The sequence below is a fragment of the Calidris pugnax genome, unplaced genomic scaffold (genome assembly GCF_001431845.1).
Source record: "Calidris pugnax isolate Ruff unplaced genomic scaffold, ASM143184v1 scaffold326, whole genome shotgun sequence".
Taxonomy (NCBI): domain Eukaryota; kingdom Metazoa; phylum Chordata; class Aves; order Charadriiformes; family Scolopacidae; genus Calidris; species Calidris pugnax.
Window position 1 is genome coordinate 678825 of NW_015091265.1, and position 22687 is coordinate 701511.

At 41.5% G+C, this 22687-nt stretch overlaps 1 protein-coding gene across 5 annotated transcripts in view; it reads right to left on the reverse strand.

Moving 5' to 3' along the window:
* Positions 1-22687, reverse strand: part of ACOT12 (acyl-CoA thioesterase 12) — a 52975-nt gene that overhangs the window by 10677 nt on the left and 19611 nt on the right. The window contains exons 1-11 of one of the 5 annotated variants that reach the window (XM_014960506.1): positions 20433-20564; positions 18849-19116; positions 17687-17756; positions 13513-13573; positions 12387-12488; positions 10112-10244; positions 7239-7389; positions 3832-3951; positions 2292-2442; positions 497-552; positions 45-105 (exon numbers count right to left, since the gene is read on the reverse strand). In XM_014960506.1, coding sequence (XP_014815992.1) covers positions 45-105; positions 497-552; positions 2292-2442; positions 3832-3951; positions 7239-7389; positions 10112-10244; positions 12387-12488; positions 13513-13573; positions 17687-17718 — 867 coding nt within the window. In that variant the 5' untranslated portion in view covers positions 17719-17756; positions 18849-19116; positions 20433-20564. Of the gene's footprint in view, positions 1-44; positions 106-496; positions 553-2291; positions 2443-3831; positions 3952-7238; positions 7390-10111; positions 10245-12386; positions 12489-13512; positions 13574-17686; positions 17757-18848; positions 19117-20432; positions 20640-22687 lie in introns of those variants that run through there. The other 4 variants (XM_014960507.1, XM_014960505.1, XM_014960508.1 and 1 more) reach the window with 4 other exon arrangements.

A 22687-nucleotide genomic window follows, 5' to 3' on the forward strand; every position in this document is an offset into this window, starting at 1 on the left:
CCTTTTTATGCAAGTAGGCAGTAAGGACATAATCTACAGAGTACCTGGTTGCTTTTCTCCCAGGAATCAGAAGGTTTGTCTTCCTTAGTAGACAGCATGCATTTTCTAAAACAAAATTTAAAAGAAAAATAATGTCATGAATTTTTCCTTTACACTTTCTTATATATATGCTAGAAACAATCACTTCTATAGGCTTAAGTCTTCTAAACACATTACAGGTATTTTACCAATCTTCAGTTGCAAGACAGATTTGCAATAACTCCTTTTTCTTCCCAAGAAAGACAGGGGAAAAAAATAACCTACAGAGCAAAGAATTTCTGAGACAAGTAGTGTCTAATAATTTCAATGCAACTCAGGCAAAATTATTTGTAAAGTTCAGTAACATAACAGTTATGTTTGAGGAGACTTCGACTACTTAAGAAATGATCAAGTTTTTAGAGGCTACATTAAAAAATCAAGTTTTCAAATTCAAGTTCTGATTGTAACACAACTATACCTGGCTAGTCGAATTCTCCTTCGAGCAATAGCTCCATGGTATCGCCTCATATCGTCCTTTATAAAGAGTAAAACAGACAGTAACACATCTGTTTATTTTAGGACACCCTCTAAAAAAGACAACTCAGCCCTATTTCTTACAGATGGACAAACACCAGAGATGTTTTCCAAATAAAGAAAGAATTGTAGTCTGCTCATTGGACTTTCCCCAGGTTAACCTGAGTCAGTGATAAACTTTTGATTTGACGATATTCCCGTAAATTTGCAAGAACAATCCAATAAAAAAGCTGTATCACAGTAGTATATTCATAGCACTTTTTGTCTAGCTGCCGCTGCTTTAGGACTAGTGCACCATACACATTCTGTTCTTTCTAAACATGCCACCCACCAAATAAACTATTAATCCAGTTCATCACCATCTGATGTTCCTTCATGAAGGAAGCGTGGAAGAATTCCTATTTTAGCACACATGGATCTGGAAATAGAGCACACAATGTACAAAGTGATCTGCCCTTCAGGATAGCAGGTCATTCCCTTATTACTCTGCCAGGGTGGAGTATTTTTTTTTTTTTTGAAACACAGAAGTGACGTTAAGAGCATACACCACACCAAGCTGCATTAAAGGCCAATAGGACTTGTTATCTTCAAGGATATGCCACTTGGGAAAAAGCTTCCTTTTCTCTGTTTTTATGAAATGACATGTTGCTTCTGGAATAAGAAATTTCCAGATCAGTGCATCCCACCCTTCTTTAAACCAAGGACTTTGTAATATTTTTTTAAGACATCTCCTGCCATGTTTTATAGAGCACTGCCACACCAGCTGTCACTTTCAGTCAAATGGCCACTGAAGGTTTACACTACCTTGAGCACATACTAGCTTTCCCAGATTTGATGGCTTGATCTGAAGGAATGGTCTTACATGTTCCTATCTTGATGCTTAGCTTGTGGATGCCCCTCTAGGCAGGTCTTTAAGGGAAGCACGTTTTTGTGACAGAACCTAAGCTGCTATTGACCTTTTTTTTTGAAGAGTTTTCCCTCTTGGAACGGTCTGCAGCAGACAGTAGCAACCTTACTGCCTCAGTAATTAGTATGCAGGACACTTTATTTGTCCAGTTGCTATCCTATAAAATGGCAGTTCATTGATGTTAAATAATCATTTAATTTCTCTGTGCTGGCTCTATAAAAATCTCGTAATTGGAGAAGTAAAGCTAATGACAAGCGACATCACAGCAAATAATTCAACAATAGTATTCAAACTGCTCCGAGTGCTTCATGAAACACTGTCAGGGAAACACATGCTGAGATCTCCATGTCAAAGGAACCAGAAAGCCCACCCACGTCAGGGGATTTTCCTACAGATTTCTTTGTTAACTCTATGTCTCATCTTCATTAAAGGTTTAGAAATAATAACTTTTTTCACCAAACTTCAGCATTTCAGTTGGGTTTTTGCTGTCTGGGCAGCTTCTACAGTCCATGGAGATTGCACAAGACAGATACAGACAGGTGCAAAAATGCACATGAAGCAGATTCTTCTTTCTTGTCCATCAACTAACTTCAGAATTTCCAATGATGACTACCCTCCACTACACCTCTCAGTTTTGGATGACTGAAGTTAGCAATGACAAATCTTATACTTAAAGGCAAACATTTCATTTAGAGGTTTTCTCTTCTACATCATGCTGTTTAGTCCTTGCTTTCCCAGCAAGGTTATATGGCTGTGTGACACACAGTGTCCTGGACTGGACCACATAATCTCACGTAGGCATTCATCCTCTCTCCTGAGGATGAGAGCTGACCTTTGTAGTAGGCTTGATTCTGGGGAAGGTGAGCAGCTCTCCTTTGTCATTTACAGAGTTAAAAATGAGAAATGCGCTGTTAATATGCCGTGCTTGGTCCTTGATCCATTCTTCACAGTTATAAGCCTCAACACGAACACCAACCTCCACACTGAAACAAAAGTTTAAATTAATTATTGAATTACCACATGTGATGTGGAAGCAGCCCTGAGACATACGAAGAAGGGCTGCTGCACACTTTCCCATGAAGCCTGACTCAAATTCCTTCTGTAGCGTTCAAAATAAATTACTCAGTCTGGACAGACACATTTCAGAAATAAAATAAAATGAGGTACTAGACGAAAAGTATTAATAAAAAGTGCAAAAAATTGAACTAAGTAACAAAATATGAACACCAGTAAGCATACTATAAGACCAGACAGCAAAAGGGAACAGGATGACATTGATTTGACATTCAGCAAAAGCATAGTGTGAGGGTAATTCATGCCCTGCTAGCATTCTGTGGGGACCAAATACACCTGCAAAGAAAGCAGCCAGAGAACAGCAATGCCAGGGTAACATTTGTCCCCTGTGCAGAACTCGGAGGAGGAATTACTTTAGCTTCTGCCTTCTGGTGGCTTGTCTTGCTACACCTCTTGCAACTTCTGAACATGTTCTCCTGCTCTAGGTAAGGGCCATGCTGATGGAACAGGGCTCCGTGTGAGTTGTGTCACACCCCTGGCACAGGCAGAGGGGATGCTGGCCCAAAGCTCCTGTAGATGGGGAAACAGCCTAGCAGGGAGGTGCCAGAGGTCTGAGGACAGTCATTCCCTGTGAGGCAAACACAACAGTAGCCCTAAATCTGCAGAGGAGACAGTGCCTGCACAGAGGAGAGAAAGAGAGAGTAACCATTCGCAAGCAGGATCTGTGCAAGGTTGGTCAACAGCCACACCACTAAATTTCAGGAGCAGGTGTTCATTGCGCCAAAAATCTACGTTTCATGCGTACGGTGACCATATATTCAACTAAAGTTAAAATTTCAGCATGGGCTGTAGCCATTTATTCAAACTGCAACTGGCAAAGCCTCACCCCAGAATACACCCAAACGAACACAGGGAAGAAACAAACAAAACAAAGCATGATTTTTTCCAGTAACCAGCAATAAACAGAACCCAGATCTGTCCAGAGATGCCAAGACAGAAGATTCTATAGGCAAGCTGAAGCCTTCTGAAGAATCAAAGCTGTGGGACTAATTCATCCTTGAAGACGCCTGAATTTCAGAGTGGTATTTATGTTCTGAATTTGCAGGATTGGGATTTGGTTATAAATGATCTTTAAATTGAGAGTGAAAGTCAAGAGAATAAATTTTTTAAAACTTTCACTGGGAAAAGTTAAAAAAAGCACATATAGACAGATAGACAGATATAGATATATCCCCAAAAGCTCCAGCTGAAGTATAATTCATCCAGTAAGGCAAATCTGACTGATAGCTGAAACCTGAAACACTCAGTTAGGCTGGTGCTGGAGATGTCAAGGAAGACAAGCAGACGAGGAGCTTTACCTGTTCTGAAAAGTATTGTTCACAATTGCATTGAAGACAAGGCGGTCACCCACGACGGATGGTCCCCAGAATTTAAACATATTGACTGATTTCAAGATGGGATATGAACGACAAAGGCGACTGAAAAAGAAAGCAAGAGAGACAAAGAAGAAAACATACAGCCGTGTTAAAGAACCTCCTTTGTTATGTTTGAAGTGGGTAGTGATTAGAGCAACAAGGTTTGCACAATCTAGAAGATTACTATATTACAATAATTTATTCCATAAACCACTGAAATACAGTTAACACGTTCAGTTCCAAGAGCACATAATTCGAGCTTCAAACATAATAATACCACTTATGCCATGCTGTTTCATTTTCAACACACTTTACAAACACCAACTAATTAATTCTCACGGCTTGATATTACCTTCTTTTGGAGCCAGACCATGAATCCCTTACCTACAGAGGAACCACTTAGTTCACAGAGTTTCATTAATTTCTATATGACTGCATGGGGAGTAGGATGTTGTTCAGTATGTAAAAATGCCAGATCATAGAGCCTTTAAACAAATAAAAGAAACCTGAGCAGAAAGGTTGAGCACAAGAAACAGAGTTCAAGCAAAGCAATGTCAAACTATCGATTTTTTTTAAATATCAATACTTTTTTGCTTGTCAGATGTTTTCTGCTAGTGTTACATGAAATAAAAAACTCTCCTGTATATGCCAAATGCAGTCCATTTTGTTTATTTTTCATTTGGTCTAGTTTACTAAATTATTATGCAGTTGAACTGATCAATTACCAATTCATAACTGTTGGCTAAGCTTCAAAAGCTGAGAGCACAACAGTGTATTACAGACAAGTCTTAGTAATTCTGACCCTTTTGCCCTTCCAATTGCACAGCGCACCCACTGACCTGTCTTTTCTTATTTCAGACCTGATCCTGTACGGTGTTCAATTGCATGTTGCCAGGTTCAGCTGGAATGTCCTACTGGATCTCTTTGAACTGCTTGTGCAATAGGCTGCAGCCACACCAGTAAAACTTAGCTGGTCTAGTACAGAAGATCGTCTGTGTCAGGCAAATATCCCTTCCATGAGCTTACTAAAAAAGCTGCTCTTTGGAAAGTACAGTGGACAAACAGATAGACACCTCATCAAACCCAGCTGCCCTGCTAAAGGAAAAGCTTTGCAATACTGTGCCATCTACACTTGGGAATGTCAACAACCCACCGCTTTTCTGACCTTCACAGACGTTCCAGAAAAAAAACCTCAGCTTAAACATTTGTGGAATTGGGATCCAGTTTACAAGCTCTCTGGAGCAAGCAAAAATTAGGTTTCTTCAGCAGTTCTAAATGTAGTCAAAGCCCCACTCTTGACTGGGATTTCTGTGCATCACATGAATAAGGAACAATACACAATAATGCCATTTATTTTTAGATTTTGAAATAACACGCTCTATTCTCATGCATGTGAGCAAAACTCCTCAGTAAGAATCCCATATGCACATCTGAGAACAGATTTTTCATTGTGCAGTTTTTCAACTTGAAAAATACACACTTTGTAGTGTTCCTAGCTTTCAACTAACTGCACTCTGCAAACTAATGTACCGGTATTGTTAAATGCACACAATTATCTGTAGCTAATTAATTGACTGGCACCTCATAGACTAATACATTCAAACGACTTTGTAATTTCATTAAGAATAATTTGCCTTTCCGATTTAAAATGCTAAATGGTGATCTTTATTTCCAATGTTCACTATAAAGATGCAAACACAGTATTACTGAAAATAAGAGAGGAACAAATCAGAAATTTGGCCTAAATTTTCATTTTTTCCTGGAAAACTATGTCCTGAAAGCTTTAACTTCAAGTGTAAGAAATAAGAAAGCACAGATCCGGTTCAAACTAATATTACTAATATTCAAATGGCTTTATTACTATCTGCAAGACTTCCATTTACTGTCCAATCAAAAATATGGATGAGGGGAGGGGAGAAGAAGGATAACCTCTAAAATGTCCTTAGAAAGTTATTTTTCAAGGGTTAGCCCTCCTCTTCCATTCCTCCATGAGAGTTTGTGGCCACAGCAACTCTTAACTGGCACCTTCAAAAGCCAGGTCTAATTGTCAGTGGCCTTACTAAAGATTTGTAGTGATATTAGCTATTTCTCAAGCATAAACTACAAAAATCTCTGTTTTCAACAAGCCTCTGTCATCGGCTATTATTTCTGAAATTTTCAACATGACAAATCATGCTTGACATTCATTATTTCAAAGAAAATTTTCTCACTACTTGGTTTCCTGATGTTTTTTCTTCTCTTTTTAAAACTAAATGTGATACTCACTAGGTAAAATTTATCAGGTAAATATTTTGGGTCATATTACGGCAAAAATCTGGAACAGTCCCTTTGAAGCCAACAAAATTACACACTGGGGTAAGGTCAGTGCATTCTAATGTTACTAAAGCAAGTTGTTTATCCAACCACTACAGAAAATCTGTTGTTATCAGTACAACTACTGGCTACAAATCAAAACTATATGAATAATGAATGGGGAAGTCATTTAATTATTAAAGTTAAAAAGCGAAAACATATCTAACATCCCTGCAGTGAATTAGGTCACTTGGTATGCAAGGAGAATTCAAACTGAAACTCAAGTGCTGCTTACAAAGAAGCTTTGTATAGAGTCCAAGAACAAGGAGGGAGAAAAACAACGGTCTGATTTCAGAGGAAGAGAAATTCAGTGATTATATGTTTAGGCCATTCTGACAAGCAAGACTAGGCAGTGCCACAAAAATACTTTGCACGTATTACCTGAAGATGTCAGAGCCCTCTAAACTGCTAAAAATATTACATCCCCTGCAATATGGGACTCAGAGACACTGAAAGGTTAAGTGACTTGCTGAAGGTTATGCATCCATTCTGTGTGTGCACCAACAAAACATAATCTGTTTCTTTTGATTCTTCTTCTCTGACTTATTCTTTCCTCTGGAATAAGGATCTGCAAGCTAACATTTAGAAGGCCATTCATTTTTGGGGTATCATTTAATACAGGGTCAGTATTGGTTTTATCCTGACTTAGCAACTAACTCTGTATTTAAAACACTGCACTAACCACAAGGAGGCCAAGTTTCTAACCCTATTTCCAATGTTGATGTTCTGCAGAGATTCTCAGGAGGATAACATAGCTTCTTTTGCCTTAGGGTCTGCGTGTGTAACAAAAGAATAGTATTTGACTCCCACAGTGGTGTGGCATGCTGTGGGAACTGTACCACATAAACAGTTCAAAGGTCTCCAGCAATCTGAGGAGGAAGAAAAGTCAATAAGTTTTGGGTCTGTTGCTTTCATAAAATAAATCCCTGTGAAACCTTAATACTAAAATCCCATCCATTTAGATCCATATGCAAAGACCGTATGTAGAATGTATGCACCTCGCTGAAATACTTGCCACTGTCTCCATCCAAGCCATGATCTGGCCACCAAAAGTGTTTCCATGATGGTTTGCATGAGGAGGCTGGACAAGCTCAATACTCTGTACATGAGTAAGGTCAGTTGAAACTGCATCTTCCTCTTCAAAAGAATCTGAAATACGGCAGCAATGCATTAATGAAATACTTCAGACAGTAACTCTGATAGCGAAGAAGAAAATACCCCCAGTTACTGAACTGTACAATTTCCTTCAGACATGACGGAAACAAGAAAAAAAGAAAGACACAGAAGACCTCTGTTCCTTGCAAGGGAAGTAAGAGGCTGAAGATCTGCTGTGTTCTTCCAAGAGATGCAAGAGGTGGGGGATGGTGCGCCCTGCCGTCTACCACAGCACACTGATCCTTCCCAGCCCTTGCTGTATCCTTCAAAGAAGATGTGTCAGAAGCTGTTACTCTGAAAGCTGGCTAGCAGTGAATGCAGGCAGCCAACTGCCTCAGCATGTGCTTGTGATTATTCATGGTTGCTATGCATGATCTCTAACAGATGTTGTCAGCGCAGTTTATCACTTATTCCAATGCTGTTCATAGACTTTGACCACCATGTATGATGACACCTGTGCAAATGTCTCTAATTAAGGTTACGGTATGAACATGATTATTTCATAACCTGTTACAAATCTTGTGATTACCAGAGACAACACAGACCACACAAAAAAAGAGAAATACGAATCTGAATCAGTAACCATCTTCCATTATCTGAACATTTCCAATGCCATTTCAAATCTTTAGCCATTCATCCTCATGCTGAGCTTTGTTTTTTCACTTGTATTTTGCAAGAACAGATTTAGGCATGAGATGATGTCAGTCATTTTAAAACTGCACATTTGTGTAAGAAGCTACTTGACCTGAATTGTACTTTTGACTTTTGCCATAATTAACTAACTTTACGATTAAATAAATCCGCAGACACATTTGACTAACTTGCCCTTTGGACCTACTTAAGTTGTTGCATAAGATCCACTGCGAAGACAGACTTCACCTTCTGGATATGATTTACACCTATTTTGCTACCTGGTAGCCTTTATATGTGGCGTTTTCTTCTCTCTTTTCCCTATTTTGCTTGTTCTGTCTCCTTAAGGAGGTGAGTTAGTGCTAGCAATTACAAGATCCTTTGAGGAAGTTTCCAGCCAAGGCAGTGGAAACCACAATCATCGATCTCCGATTTGTCTTTCATGGTATCAAACTGTCTCCTACGAGACAGTTACCATGAAGATAAATAACTCGTTTGCTTGTAGAAAGGAGTTTGCTTGTAGCAAACAAGTCTCTTCAGTTCCACAGTCTTATTAAATTGTTAAGACTAGTATTTATGTTTACAATAGGTTTCATCTTTCCTCAGTAAAACCACATCATGTCTGCTGTTTATACACGGAATTTTGGCTCAGGTCTTCCAAATACCAGCATATTTCTTAACTGCTGTGAATAATGTCTATTGCAGGGGAACACAGCAAATTTGAGCACAACTGTCTTTAAGAACAGATTGCTATTAGAAATAAAGATGAACCTGTTTCTTGACCCAATTTTTCTAATTCGGGCATGAGAAGTTTAAATTTTTTTTTACCTCTTTTGACCTCCATGTAATGAAGTTTCTCCTGCTTGTTGGGAATGATCTCATGGCATAAACATAGTTCTTAGTGCTTTCTTGTAAAGAAAAGCCATAAGCCTGCATGAATTTGTGGCTGGAAAGTTGCCCAGAAGAAAAGGACCTGGGGGTGTTGGTGGACAAGCGGCTTAACATGAGCCAGCAGTGTGCCCAGGTGGCCAAGAAGGCCAACGGCATCCTGGCCTGTATCAGGAACAGTGTGGCCAGCAGGAGTAGGGAAGTCATCGTGCCTCTGTACTGGGCACTGGTGAGGCCTCACCTCGAGTACTGTGTTCAGTTCTGGGCCCCTCACTACAGGAAGGACATTGAGCTGCTGGAGCGTGTCCAGAGGAGAGCCACCAAGCTGGTGAGGGGCCTGGAGAACAAGTCATAGGAGGAGAGGCTGAGGGAACTGGGCATGTTTAGTTTGGAGAAGAGGAGGCTGAGGGGGGACCTCATTGTCCTCTATAACTACTTGAAAGGAGGTTGTAGAGAGGTGGGGGTTGGCCTCTTCTCCCAAGGGAATAATGACAGGGCCAGATGAAATGGTCTAAAGTTGCAGGTTTAGATTAGATAGTAGGAAGAATTACTTTACTGAGAGGGTGGTCAGGCACTGGAACAGCCTGCCCAGGGAGGTGGTGGAGTCACCATCCCTGGAGGTATTTAAGAAATGTGTAGACATGGCTCTACAGGGCATGCTCTAGTGCCCGAGATTATTGGTTTGTGGGTGGGTGTGATGTGATGGGGTCTTGTGTGTGTTGCTGCTTTTTTGTGTTTTGTTTGGGTTTTGGTTTTTTTTGTGGTTGGACTCGATGATCTCAGAGGTCCCTTCCAACCATGATGATTCTGTGAATTTTATCCTTCCATCTACATACAACTAGTGTCATAGGACTTTATTATGGTATTGCAAAGTTCTGTGTGAACTGTTAAACTTTATACATATAACCCATGGGTTATACATATAACCCATGCATGTCACATCTATTTAACGCATGCTTGGCCTTCAATCCTGCATTTTAAATCTCAAATTTCTGAAAGACAGAGAAATACCACTCTATTAGAATGAGGGTCTCACAAATTAGAGGGTCTTACAAACCCTCGCAAATCTGGCACATGCTTTTCTACATAATACCACAACCTCAAGGAGCTCTACTGAGATGTTTTGTCTGCTTTCTTCCTCCCTCCCAGCTGCCCACAAGCCATTTGTTCCATCCTCTATGCTGACCACAGTAATCACCTTCCTTATTACTCTCCTGCAATAGGTTCTGAAAGACCTGTTCATAGCCCAGTCGGATTCTTCTTCTCTCAATAGCCAGGGCGTGCTCCAGCTCGTCTTCTCTAGACAGAGGCGTTACAGGTTCTAATTCAATCTATGCAAATGAAAAAAAGAAAGAAAAAAAGGGTTCTGAATGCTATAATAAAGTGCACTTTGAACTTAAAATGGCATCAGCATTTTCGACAATCTTTTTTTGTCAACAGTCCAAGATGACAAGTTCTACTAATAAGCACAGAGTTCAAGAGATTCTGCATTTTGTTAGAATTTTTACCTTTTAAATACAAACATCCATGGCAGCACACACAGTTTAAGACCATTCTCATTTAAAAGAAAAAAGAGAAAAAAAAAAGAGGGAAAAAAAAAAAAGATCTTAATTTGAAGGTTTGAGTATTGAATTTTTGCATCAGAGGAATAATCCAGTCGTATTGATCAGTGGTGTAGCCTACGGGAAAGTGCACCTCAGACCCCACTCTCACTCACTACACAAGTAGGCCTCTCCTTCTTTCACAACTGACTCCATATACACATAGCCTGTTCCACCTCTCTGAGGACCTATTTTCAAAGAAGCACTGGTTTTCTGAGTTGGAGGAGAAACACTTGAACACCCAGCACTTGGTGCAGCTTCAGACTCTACACATTTCTGCCCAGACACACACCCTTTCCTTGCCAAGATCCGACCTTCTTCTCCATTAAGTGCAAACTCCCATGTATGTCAGCTCAATGACAAACTGAATCCAAACCTCTACTGGCTTAAGAAAATTATTACACTTAAATAAATACTGCAGAGGTGCCACTGAACAGTCACTTGTGTCATTTGCCTACAAGGTTCTAGCCTCAGAAACCTTCAAATAACGCACAAGCACTGCACCACAGACAAATTCAACATTTCGTGTCCTGCAGTCGTGCTGTTAATGCTTCTCAGTCTTCACTCAAAACCTCTTGTAGTTTCCTTGCCTCCTTTCTGGCCCTCCTCAAGAGCTTTTTCCAGATGGCCCAGCTAAAAGATTGGGATGATGAGTGAGTGCATACTGTTGTTCTCTGCACAACTTTAGCAAGAGTTGTTCAGAAAACTGGATTTGGAAAAATGTTCTTTAATTTCTCCAAGACTTCGATTTGTGATGGAATTTGAACCCAAGTCTCAAACTCCTTCTGGGGCATTCCTGTCTTAAGACTAATCTTAGTTAATCATCACCAATTTAATCCTGAATTAACCTCCCTGGAAATCTGGGGAAAAGGTAAATGGGTTGACGCCATGTATACGATATCAAACCAATAATAAACAATCCTTACTTCAAACTATTTTAGTGCTTTCAGGTTAATCAATTTAGCCATTAACCTTTGATTAACAAGCTGGACTTTTGTTCTAGTAGAACTGTTCTGATCTGTTTCTTCTGCAAATTGTAATACATCATTGCAGAAGTGACTGGATCTATTAATTGTTCATGGGATGACTGCTCTCTGCCAACCTGCAATGGAGGTTAAAAAGGCGGGTTCACTGTCATAACACACAAGTCAAGATATATGATTCTAGTCACTCATGTTTAAGAAAGTAGAATACTATATACAAAGGGAGTTTATTAAGACAATCTGAGGGATATTTGGTCTTTCCCATATGAAAACTTTTAAAGAACTGTGCCTGTTTGGCATAGCAGTGTGAAGGCCAAACAGTACCGTGACTGATTTCTAAATATCTCCAGGGTGCCAAACACTGGGGAGAAGAAACAACATTGGCATGAAAACTAATTAACATAAATGGCAAAGAATTAATTTAGATTGGAAGCTAGCTTAAAAAGAATGTCTTCTGTCTGAATAGTGACAGAAGACTGAACAACCTCATCAAAAGGGGGAGTGAAGGATAAAGAAGCCCCACGTCCAACACCCTTGCAGGTTTCAAGATGTATATAGATCAGTTTCTGAAAAGGAGAGACTGTGCAGACTCACAGGGATCTCACTTCTCCCTCTGTCAATACTGACTGCAGCCCTTACAAAGACACCAGTTCTATTACTAGCAAATGTGCAAGAGAAAGTGGAAACAATAAAAAAAGCCCAACAACTTCAGAGCAGAGATATGGAAAAAAGCTATCACAATATAGTCCCGACTTCATGCTGTTTTCTTTTTACTGATCAGAATAAACAGGTATGAACATTTTCCTGTGTTCACAGCAAGAAAAGTTAGGTTATTTCACAGAAACTCAGTCCCAGAAATTTCAAGAATAAATGAAAACAGGAATAATACCTTTCCAGCACCAACTGGTTTGGCTACATATGTTGCATATGCCACACTCACGATTTTTTCAACATTAGTCAGAATGTCCTGTACTGTAACCTTGATGCCAACCTACAGGGGAGGAGGTAGTGGAGGAAGGAGACAAAAAAAGGCATTTACATCATTGTCAGTTGAGTTGAGACAAAATGGTGCAGTGCCTATCAAATTAGTCACGTCCAGTTTCTTAGACCAAAAAGAAGAGAGTTAAAAAAATGCTTTATCATTGGTAACATCTCTGAACACATCAGAATATTTGCTGAGCTCTGAAAGCTCTGAAGTACAACAACTGTGTATGTATGCTTAGCATCACTTGTAGGGTAAAACAAAAAAAAATAGGAGAGACATTTAATTTTATGGACATCTCTTTCCAATTACTCGTGTGCCATTTGGAGTCCCCATCTGAATCTTTCTAAGATTGGTATGAGCAAAATAATCTATATAAGCATATAAAACACAACAAAACAGTTGAAGGTAAAACACTGTATTTGATCTTGTGAGACAGACTTGACATGCATCAAAGCTTCTGAGTTTTTTCTAATTTTTAGAACCTTCAGGAGTATTTTCTTTGTAAGATGCATCACTTCCATTAATATCAATGAAAATTGGACTTGGGCACAATCCAGATAAAAAACCTTAAGGTTTAATTCTGATTTCAAGCAAGTGATCAGGCAATGTTTTGCATACTCTTTGTATTGTAACAAGCAAGAATGCTTGAAATAAATATTTTTGTATCAGAAGTTTCAAAAATACTTAGAAATCCACCTATTCAGTGTACCCGAGCTCTGATCTAAAGACTGCTTAGAGGCCAACAGCTTTGAATTGGATCAACACCACCTATCTCATCCTGTCCATCGCACCTGCCAAAGATTTTAAGTCTTCAGGGTTCAGTGTCTATTTTGACACAGATTATTTTACAGGAAACAGGCAATTATAATAGTCATTATAAAACCAGAGTTTGATTAGGTAGTATTATTGTTTAGATATGTGCACAAAGTTTCTTCTTAAACAAATGGACTCATGCTGCATTCCTCTACTCCTTCCACCTCTCTCCTCTACTCTTCACACATCGCTAGGAACAACAGAGATGATCTCTTACCTCCATGCTGGTTTTGAACGCTCTGTTCACCTTTGCTTTGATGGTAATAATTTGTCCAATCCTGTTAAGAAGAATAACATCTTACAGTACATAACCACGCACCTTAATATGGGTTTGAAACTGCATCCCTAGGAATTCCTAAAAGTAGCGAAGAAAACCTTATTGATCAGTTTGCATCTTCCCTACTGTACTGAAAATGCACTGAAAAGGGTTTAGCACTGTTACCCATCAGTTAAACTTCATTCATGCTCAGCAATGATTTCAGTCACTCAGAAAACTGCATAAGCTTAATACTAGCATTCCTTCTCCTTGCTGATGTCTGTATGATGTCAGGGGTCCCTCAAGAAATTTTGGCCTAGATTCTGAATTTGTTCAAAGGCACATCTTGCTGTGAGTTATGCCCACTAGAGTGTATCTAGCTGCAAAGGCCACACAAGATATACTCCATGTCTGTTGTCTAGCATACAGATACATGCACATGAGGAAATAATCCCAGGACAAAACGGGCTCTTTGACATCTTTGAAGGATGGGGAAAGAGTCTACTTTCTAACTTTTGACCAAGAACACGGCTGCAACATGTCCCTTCTGTCCTGACAGCATACCTCTGAAAAACCAACTACTCTTTCCCATTTGTCTACACAGAATACCTAAACAGAACCACATCTTTATAGAATTAAATTTAAATGAGAAAGTAATTTCTTTCCTTCTGGAATTTCTAAAGTATCTGTTATGGGTCGATAACAAGAGTAACCTTTTTTTTTTTTCAAACCCCTAATATCCTAGCACAAGGCGATGATGCAAGGATGGACAGAAGTCAGTTTCCCTTAAAATTGTATTATTGAGCAGAGCGGTAAAAGGACACGATGTGCATGGTAAGTCAGAACCACAGCCAAAATAATTGGGCATCAGGCCACCGCCTTCAGGGAATTTAGACTGACTTACAACTGCTGAAGATCAGTCCCAGAGCAGGCAAAGTGCTGCTAGCAACACCTAGGACTGCAAAATATAACTCAGACCACTTGAGTATCTATGAAATAGACATTTACAGCTAAGGATTTGGCACAGTTATGACCCCAGTTTATTAAAAAAAAAAATTATAAAGAATTTCTTCCTAATTTAATAAATAGAGTTTTGATGTTTAAAGGTAAGGCTTTTCCTAAATTGCTTCTCTCAATGCCAGAACTTCAAATGAATTGTTACCAAACACTAGAATGGGGACTAGGAAACCTGTGCCTTTACAGTATCAGACAGGAACAACCAACTGCACACAAAACTTCTGTTTCTTGTTCACATTCAAGAACACAAGTGGAAGTTTTTTAGTAGACAGGGGAAAAAAACGGTTAAAAGAAAGAATGAAGACCATCTGCAGCTACACAGCCCTCATTACCTTTTGAAGAACATATTCAGAAAGACTTTTTCCATCATTCATTGCAAAGGAAAAGCACAATCATTAACATAATAGTTCTAAACTCCACAGCTAAGGGAACGACCAGGATGTTTACAAAGAGGAGAGTCTGTTCAGAGCAGTAACACAATACTTACATTCAAGCTTGGAAAAGAAGTTAACGTTACAATCTCGTAAAAAAGCTTTAGAAAGCTTAGAGACACAACTCAGTCCCGTACCCTGAAACACCTCTGAAGACTCTGTATCTGTCACAAAACTCCCAAGATCATTACAGTAACACAACAGTAGAGCTCATGACATGTACAAAGTGAAAAAAGACAGAATATAATAACTAGATAAACCCTATGACTGAACACGACACATACTGATAGCGAGTGTGAGGCTTTTCTTGAAAGAGGGAGAGTTGAGAGCCTCTACAGATTCTTGCAGAGGACATCATGGTCCCTGTCAAGAACATCGTGACACCGGATGACCCGCAAGGTCCCAGTGGGGACTGCAGAGGTCTTTACCTGAGGCTTACTGTATTCTTCTTACGCTAGTCTTCTGTACAAAGATTGTTTATTTCACCTTTGTCAGCGACACCTCCCTGGTGACCTCTCTTCCTCTTTGCAAAAACATTGCACAAGAGAGGTTGAGAGAGGTTAAGTCTAGGTCTGTCCACCTTTGAGGAAACCGCAGGGTGGGAACAACAGGACAAAGCTGGACATGACCACACTCAGCCCGAGGCACCAGCCCCGCAGGACGGCGGGTTTGGACTTCACAGACATTAGATTCCCTGTCTGACTGACATCTCCCCTGGTGCTCCACACAGTTCTGTGCAGCTGGACCCACATTTCATTGCAGAAAAGTGTAGTCCTCTGGGATCCACAGCTGTTTATCAGAAAATAAAGATCTCAGAGCTGAGACGGCCAGACAGGGAAACGTCTTTTCATGTACTTTTGTGAGCTGTTTCAAAATGAAATGTTTTCCATTGTATAATGTATTCTGGCGTTGGACAAACTGATTTATTTAAACTAAGAGAGCTGATCAGCTTGGGCATTAAAATAAATTCGTAGCGGCAGAAGTCACAGAACACCACACTTTCACTTATAACTGGCAGAAAGCTTTTGAAACGTATCAGAATGAACTTAATGTGATTCACATATGGAGGCCCAACAAAATTTAAATTAACGTAATTTAAAATCAGATGTTCTTACTACTACTGAACTGCTGTATATAAAGAGACAAGGAAGAGGGAGTTATTTGTCACCATGGCGTAAAACTGAGTTTTGCAATATACAGATTTGTGGAAATCTCTGTTTTCTTTATCAGCTGAAAAGAAATATCCACAGAAGAGTTAATCCTTACAAAACATTTGGGAACCTGAGCTAGATAAATGAAACCTTCCAGCAGGTAACTTACAAAACATCTCTTTAATTTACTAGAGTGAGATATAAGAGCTCTCATATTTATGCAAAATGTTTGTATAATCAACAAGATCTGTCAAAATTTAGGAAATTACACAGTAAGCTGCAAACAGGATGTTAGGGATGACCTGACGTTGAAAAGTAATTACTGAAACCACTTTACAGTTGCGATGCTTGTACCCTAAATTCCTGTTAAAAGTGAAACATTGGCATCACAAGTGGAAGGAGAACTATAGACATACTTAGAAACAAATTTGGAAGGAAAAGTATTTTCAGTGTATTTTAGAAGCATGGTTCTCCTCTCAGAAACAAGAGAAAAGATTTCTCTGAAGCTACTGAAGTCTGAAACATTACCCTGACTTTATTTGTAGGACTTTTTGATTACATTTTTCACAGAGAGGATTTCTTCTTACAGACAAAATTAAAAACACAGAACAATTACAGACAGGACAAACACTTTAGAACTAATTTTGTAAAATAGACCAAGAAATTACCTTGAGTTCTAGATTCAGCGCGACCATGTTCACTTTTTGTTACTGGTTCTAATTCTCATTCTAAGGGCCACTGCTCTAAAAGAAGTCTGAGTGGATGCTTATTTTACACTCCTGTACTGCAGACAGTTTTAAATTGACATCAGCTTTACATTTACAGCCAATGTTGCTTGGTTCACAGCCAGGACAACTGCATGCGCATTGGTCTATGTAACCAGGTCCAGGTCCAAGATGGAAAACCACACAAAAACTACGAAGTAGTGGCTTTAAGTTTCTGTAAAGATATGGTTTAGGAATAAATGCCCTATTTCCTCTTATGGTGTCTTTTATCCCTTGGGAAATCATGAAAAATGGTTAAAACAAAAATTAAGTCCTGTATTATCTTGTAGATTCACTCAGTATTTGGTGATCACAAATACAAAACACTTCTGGTTTTGTTTCAAGAACACATTTTTTTAGAAGAGCTGAAAGAAATAGATGGTAAGAGATAACTGGAAAGAGCACTTGCAAACAACAAAAAAATTCATATAGCAATTGTTAGAGGTATGTATTCCTTATTTAACAGAGATAAATAATGGCCTGCAGCTTTCACTTTAACCAGAGCCAAAGATCATTGGGCCTTCAGTTTCTCACCTGGCATCCATGCTGCCAACTCAAAGTAACTATGGTTTATTTTTGACCTGTGATATTGATCCGTTTTCTAGGTAGGTCAGGCTATCACAGATAGAAAACCACAAGTTTGAGACTTAACCCTCTGACTCAGAGGAGTTCACTGGCCTGCTATCTCAGATTTTATAATGCCACAGTTTATCTCTGCCAAATAAGAATATCTAGAGTGAAAATACTTTACTATTGTTAGCTGATTTTGTACCTGGCAGCCTCTTCAAACTGTATGTCATCCATAGACGCTGTCACACAAGACACACCAGCATGTTTTTCGGCTTCAAAAGAGACACAGGGACACAGAGTTACCATACTGCACTTGCAGCAAGCTATTCACCTACACACTTGTGTGTAGGACAGACAGAGATGAAACACAGTAGATACCAGTTCTTTTGATCGCTCTAATGCAAGTCTGCAGTTAACCCCTTAGTAAAAAAAGAAGTCAAAGAAAGTTAATATACACCATGAAATAAGGGTAACATCAGATGAGACCAGATAATGATAATTATCCTACTTAGTTTGAAAAGCTCTGTTTCAGGTCTTTCTCTAAAAATGAACATTCTGCTAAGAGTGTGCTTAATGATCATGTTGCAGGACACACAAAAAAAAAAGTCACAAACCATTAACAAGCCTAAAGAAATCTCAGCAATCTCCTTCAAAACGTGTTATCAGCGATGTTAAACCAGTGTGGAAGTTTTATGCCAGTTGAGGATTCTGAGACAGCAGAGAAAGATCTACCAGCTTATTAGTGTGGTCATAGCAGCGGAAAGCAGGTAAGGACAAGTCCTTAGTGTTGTACTAAACTGCAGGAAGTAAATGAAAATAAATAAAAACAAAATTTTAAAAAATCAAAACCAAGTACGTACTTATCGTAAAATATTTTACCAAAATTTTAACTGTGTTGTTCATCTCCCTAGGATGCATTTGGTTATGACAAATAATGCACCCTATTTTTATTAATTATGAAAGTTAATCTGGAAAAGGTAAACATTTTCTTTACTGTTAATGTTTAATAGCCCAATCGTTATCTTTTTACAGCCAGTTATTCTGATTTATTACTTCTTATTTGACTGTAGCACCTGGAGTTCCAAGTCAGAAGCTAAATCTCCACTAGGAGCTGTATAAACACAGGAAATCCCTGCTCCAAAAAGTTTCCTGAGTGACAGGGGCAAAAGACAGAACTAGCAAGAAAACTAGAAAATAGCACTGTGCAACAGGCAAGAGTTCTGACTCCTAGGCAGTCCAATATACTTAGTAAGCGTCGCAAGAAAAAGCTTGAAGTAATTCGAGAGAGGATGGAGGATGAGCTGTGTCATTATCCGAGGAGTTCCCTTTGAAAATATGAGGGTAGAACACAGGAAAGCACTTACCAGAAAGTCAGCAAACTGCGGTGGAAGGGAAGAGGTCACTAACGACTAAGAGGCTGGAGTTGCCACTGTGACAGGTAATACAAGAAGGTGACAGTCATAAATAGCCTCAAAAGCGAGGAAGCAGCCAGCCAGGTGCATCGCATCTAAAGCAGCAGGATATGAACTGAGGAAGGTATAAAGCCCAGGCATTTGCAACTGCAGCAGCTGGTACTAATGCAGGTGAAAGATGGTAAAGCCAAACAAATCCCTGACTGGCATGTTGAGCTTGCTGTGAGACAAAAAGCAAAGCAAGGAAAAGGTGTTAAAAATCCTTTGTGTGCAACGGGATTAACCCTGCGGGGTGAATGACTACTGCTGCCCTAAGCCTAACCAAGTGAAAACAATTATGAAAGTGAGCTCCAGTGACAGATTTGCAGCTGGTGAAGATCATCACAGCTTAACCAAAGTCCGGGGAGCAAGGACCAACTCTTGTAGCAGCTTGGGCTCTGCCACTTCAGAGCAGGGACTCAAGTACAGGGGCTGGTGAGATCAGTTCAGAGTCTCTCCACAAAGAGCACCGTTAGGGGTAAATCACGGAAGGGCTGAAATCAAATGACTCCTTTGTGCCAGAATAAGTCTCAAAAAAAGAAAAGTGTGATCATACTGGGTAGTTGCTACGTGCTAGGTAGTTTCTGGGTTACTGTGTGGGACAATTTCTCCAGGACCCCAGCTCTATATAGGCAGAGGGGCTTACGTAAAGCTGCAGACACCCACGCAGCAAGTGCACGGCGGTCACCACGTCCTCGCGTGGAGACGCCACCCCAGACACCCGTTCCCCAAATACACCCGCTATTCTCCACAAGGCTCATTATGGACTGCTAATGTATGCAGCCGTACTTGGAAACCGAGTTCACTGACAGCAGCGATGGCAGCGCCTTGGGTTTTCTTAGCGCTTTCCATGCGGCTCTCGCTTCCCCAACTTAGCTGGGGAGATTTTAGAAGTTTTTGAGGCTGAGTTACAGCAGACACAGAGCGCTCTGCACGCTGGTTCGATCTGCGGCTGAGGTTTTTTTTCTTTTTTTTTTTCTTTTCCCACCCATGTGCCGATATTCTTAAATTAGTACTTTTCTTTCTTCCAGTATTTTTTTTCCCCATCTCTTTTTCTCCTCCGCTGCTCTCCTTTTTACTTCTCATGCTCACCGCCCCTGTCACCCCCTTCTTCACCTTCCCCAGAGATTTGACAGGATTTGAGCGGGCTCCAGCCCCACAAGCCTTCCCACCCCCTTGACGCCTGTTCCCAAGCTGAACCCCCAAATCCCACACGCTCCCCCCACCGGCCCGAAATCTTCCCTCCAAGCCCCATTCCAGCCCCCCAGGGGCAAAATTTTCCCTTTTCCTTGCATAGACCGGGACAGGGCCACTGCGCTGTCGGGAAAGGAGAGGTTGTCCCCACACAGCCCATGAGTTTAAGGCGCGTTTCTGAGGGGACACGCAGGGCGGCCCCCGGGGCAAATGGCGGCGGGGAGAGGCACCCTCCGCTGCCCTGAGGCGACACTTCTCCCGCCCGCCGCCCCCGCTGCCCCCTTCCCGCTGCCGCCCCTCTACCTGCGAGGCAGGCGGTGGCGTCCATCCACTTGAGGAGCTGCCCGGCGCTCAGCTCCCCGCGGTGGTTGGCGTGGGCCGGGAAGACGGTCTGGCACATACAGACATCGCCGCCCGCCGCCGCCCCGCGCCGCTCCATGGCGCCGCGGGTGAGGGGACACAGCGGCCGCCGCGGCTTCACCCCCGGGCACGGTGAGGCAGCGCTATCGGCCAGCCCGGTCTCCCCGCCGCCTACCGGGGCTGGGGCGGGACTGGCCCGCCCCAACGCTCAGGGCTGAGGGGGAATCACCTCCTCCGGCGGGGGCAGGGCCGGGGAGGCGGGAAGGAGCGGCCGGGCTGAGGGGAAGGGGGTGCCCGCCAGAGGGGAATTGGGGTGACGGGGTGCGGACGGCGGCACTGCAGAACCAGCGCAGCCCCTTCTGGGTTTTTGAAGCCGGGTGTTGTCACCACGTTGTCAACCCAGGGGATAGTCCCAGGGAAGAGACATTCCCGTCTCCAGAGCCCCGTCAGGAGGTGCCATGGCCCGGTGAAGCGCTGCCGCAGCCGGTACGGACATTTTGACACCCAGCTGGGTGACCAGGGCCTCCTTCATCAGGTATTCATGCAGTTAATAACTAGTAACCGATCTATGAGGTCTTCTCCTCTTAACCTCCTCCTTACATGGCCTGGTAAGGTACTGCAGGATATTGCTGCTCTTGCAAACTATGAAAATCTGTTAGCGCTGCTGAGCAATCGCTATTGAATGGGTCAGGAAGGCCAAGGTTTGACCACTGCCATGGGTACAGCCTTATTGCTATTGAAGGACCAGCCAACCCCAGTGTGAAGACCTGAGGTGGAGAGGGCAGCCTTGGAGATGCTTGGCAGGCTGGGCTTGTCCTCTGGTAGGAGAGGGCTGGTCAGTGGAGCAGCTGTGTTCCTTCAACAGTAAAGTGATTCTGCCACTTTGCTCTGGTGAGACCTCACCTGGAGGTCTGGAGCCCTCAATATAAGAAGGATATGGACCTGATGGAGCAGGTCCAGAGGAGGGCCACTAAGATGATCAGGGGGTTGGAGCACCTCTGCTACGAGGACAGGCTGAGGGAGCTGGGGTTGTTCAGCCTGGAGAAGAGAAGGCTCCGGGGAGACCTAATAGCAGCCTTCCAGTACCTGAAGGGAGCCTACAGGAAGGCTGGGGAGAGCCTGTTTACAAAGGCTGTCAATGACAGAACAAGGGGTAATGGCTTTGAACTGGAGAAAAGCAGATTTAGATTAGACATTAGGAATAAGTTCTTTACTGTGAGGGTGGTGGAGCACTGGAACAGGTTGCCCAGGGAGGTGGTTGAGGCCCCATCCCTGGAGATATTCAAGGTGAGGCTCAATGAGGCCCTGGGCAACCTGGTCTAGTTGGGGGTGTCCCTGCTGACTGCGGGGAGGTCGGACTAGATGACCCTGAAGGTCCCTTCCGACCCAGATGATTTTATGATTCTATGAACATGGCAGAGCGTGTAACCCCTAAATAGTTTTAAGAAAAGACTGCAAAGCTCGTTGTTGTGCTGTTTTGTAATGTAAACAGCGTGATTTTCAACAGAGCAGGAAGGCTGTTTGTTTTCTGCAGCCTTTCCTCACAGCCTTTCCTCTTTATCACCTAGCTACAACTTCTTACCCGCTATTCCAATGCCAGCCTTCCCGTGTTTATTAAAAACATGCAGAAATGAATTTATACCATGAATGCTTGTTCATTTAAACATTGTTAAAGATCCAGCTTAAACCTGTAACAGCAAGGAAAATTTGAATTTTAACCGACCTGCCTCACCAAAATAGAGTTTCTCAGTGCAGTAGGGATTTTCTTCCCACGTGGTCTGTTACTATCATTGCACTATAGCGAGATCTCTGTTTCTGTGTCACACACTCTTATGCAAGCAACAGGATGGCTGTACCATCACGATACTTACATTCCAGAGCATATTGGCTCTGCAAATCCGCATGCTGTGCTATTCCCTGCATTTATTTCTATTCTGTTGCTTCAGAAAAAAAAAAAGTTTGTACTGATTTCTCTCTCCTTCTTTGGCTGGCTTCTGTAAAGGAAAGAGACTCTTGGAAGTGGCGGTGGCAGAGCTCACTTGCTACCTGAGCAGGGTTTGTAAGTAATATGCAGCTGGTATATTCTACTTCTTATCCGCTGAATCCAGATGACAAGAACTCAAATATCAGCTTCTCACACCATGGATCCTAGATTTCAGAAGGAAGAGTCTTTAAACAGAACTAAACATTTTTTCTAT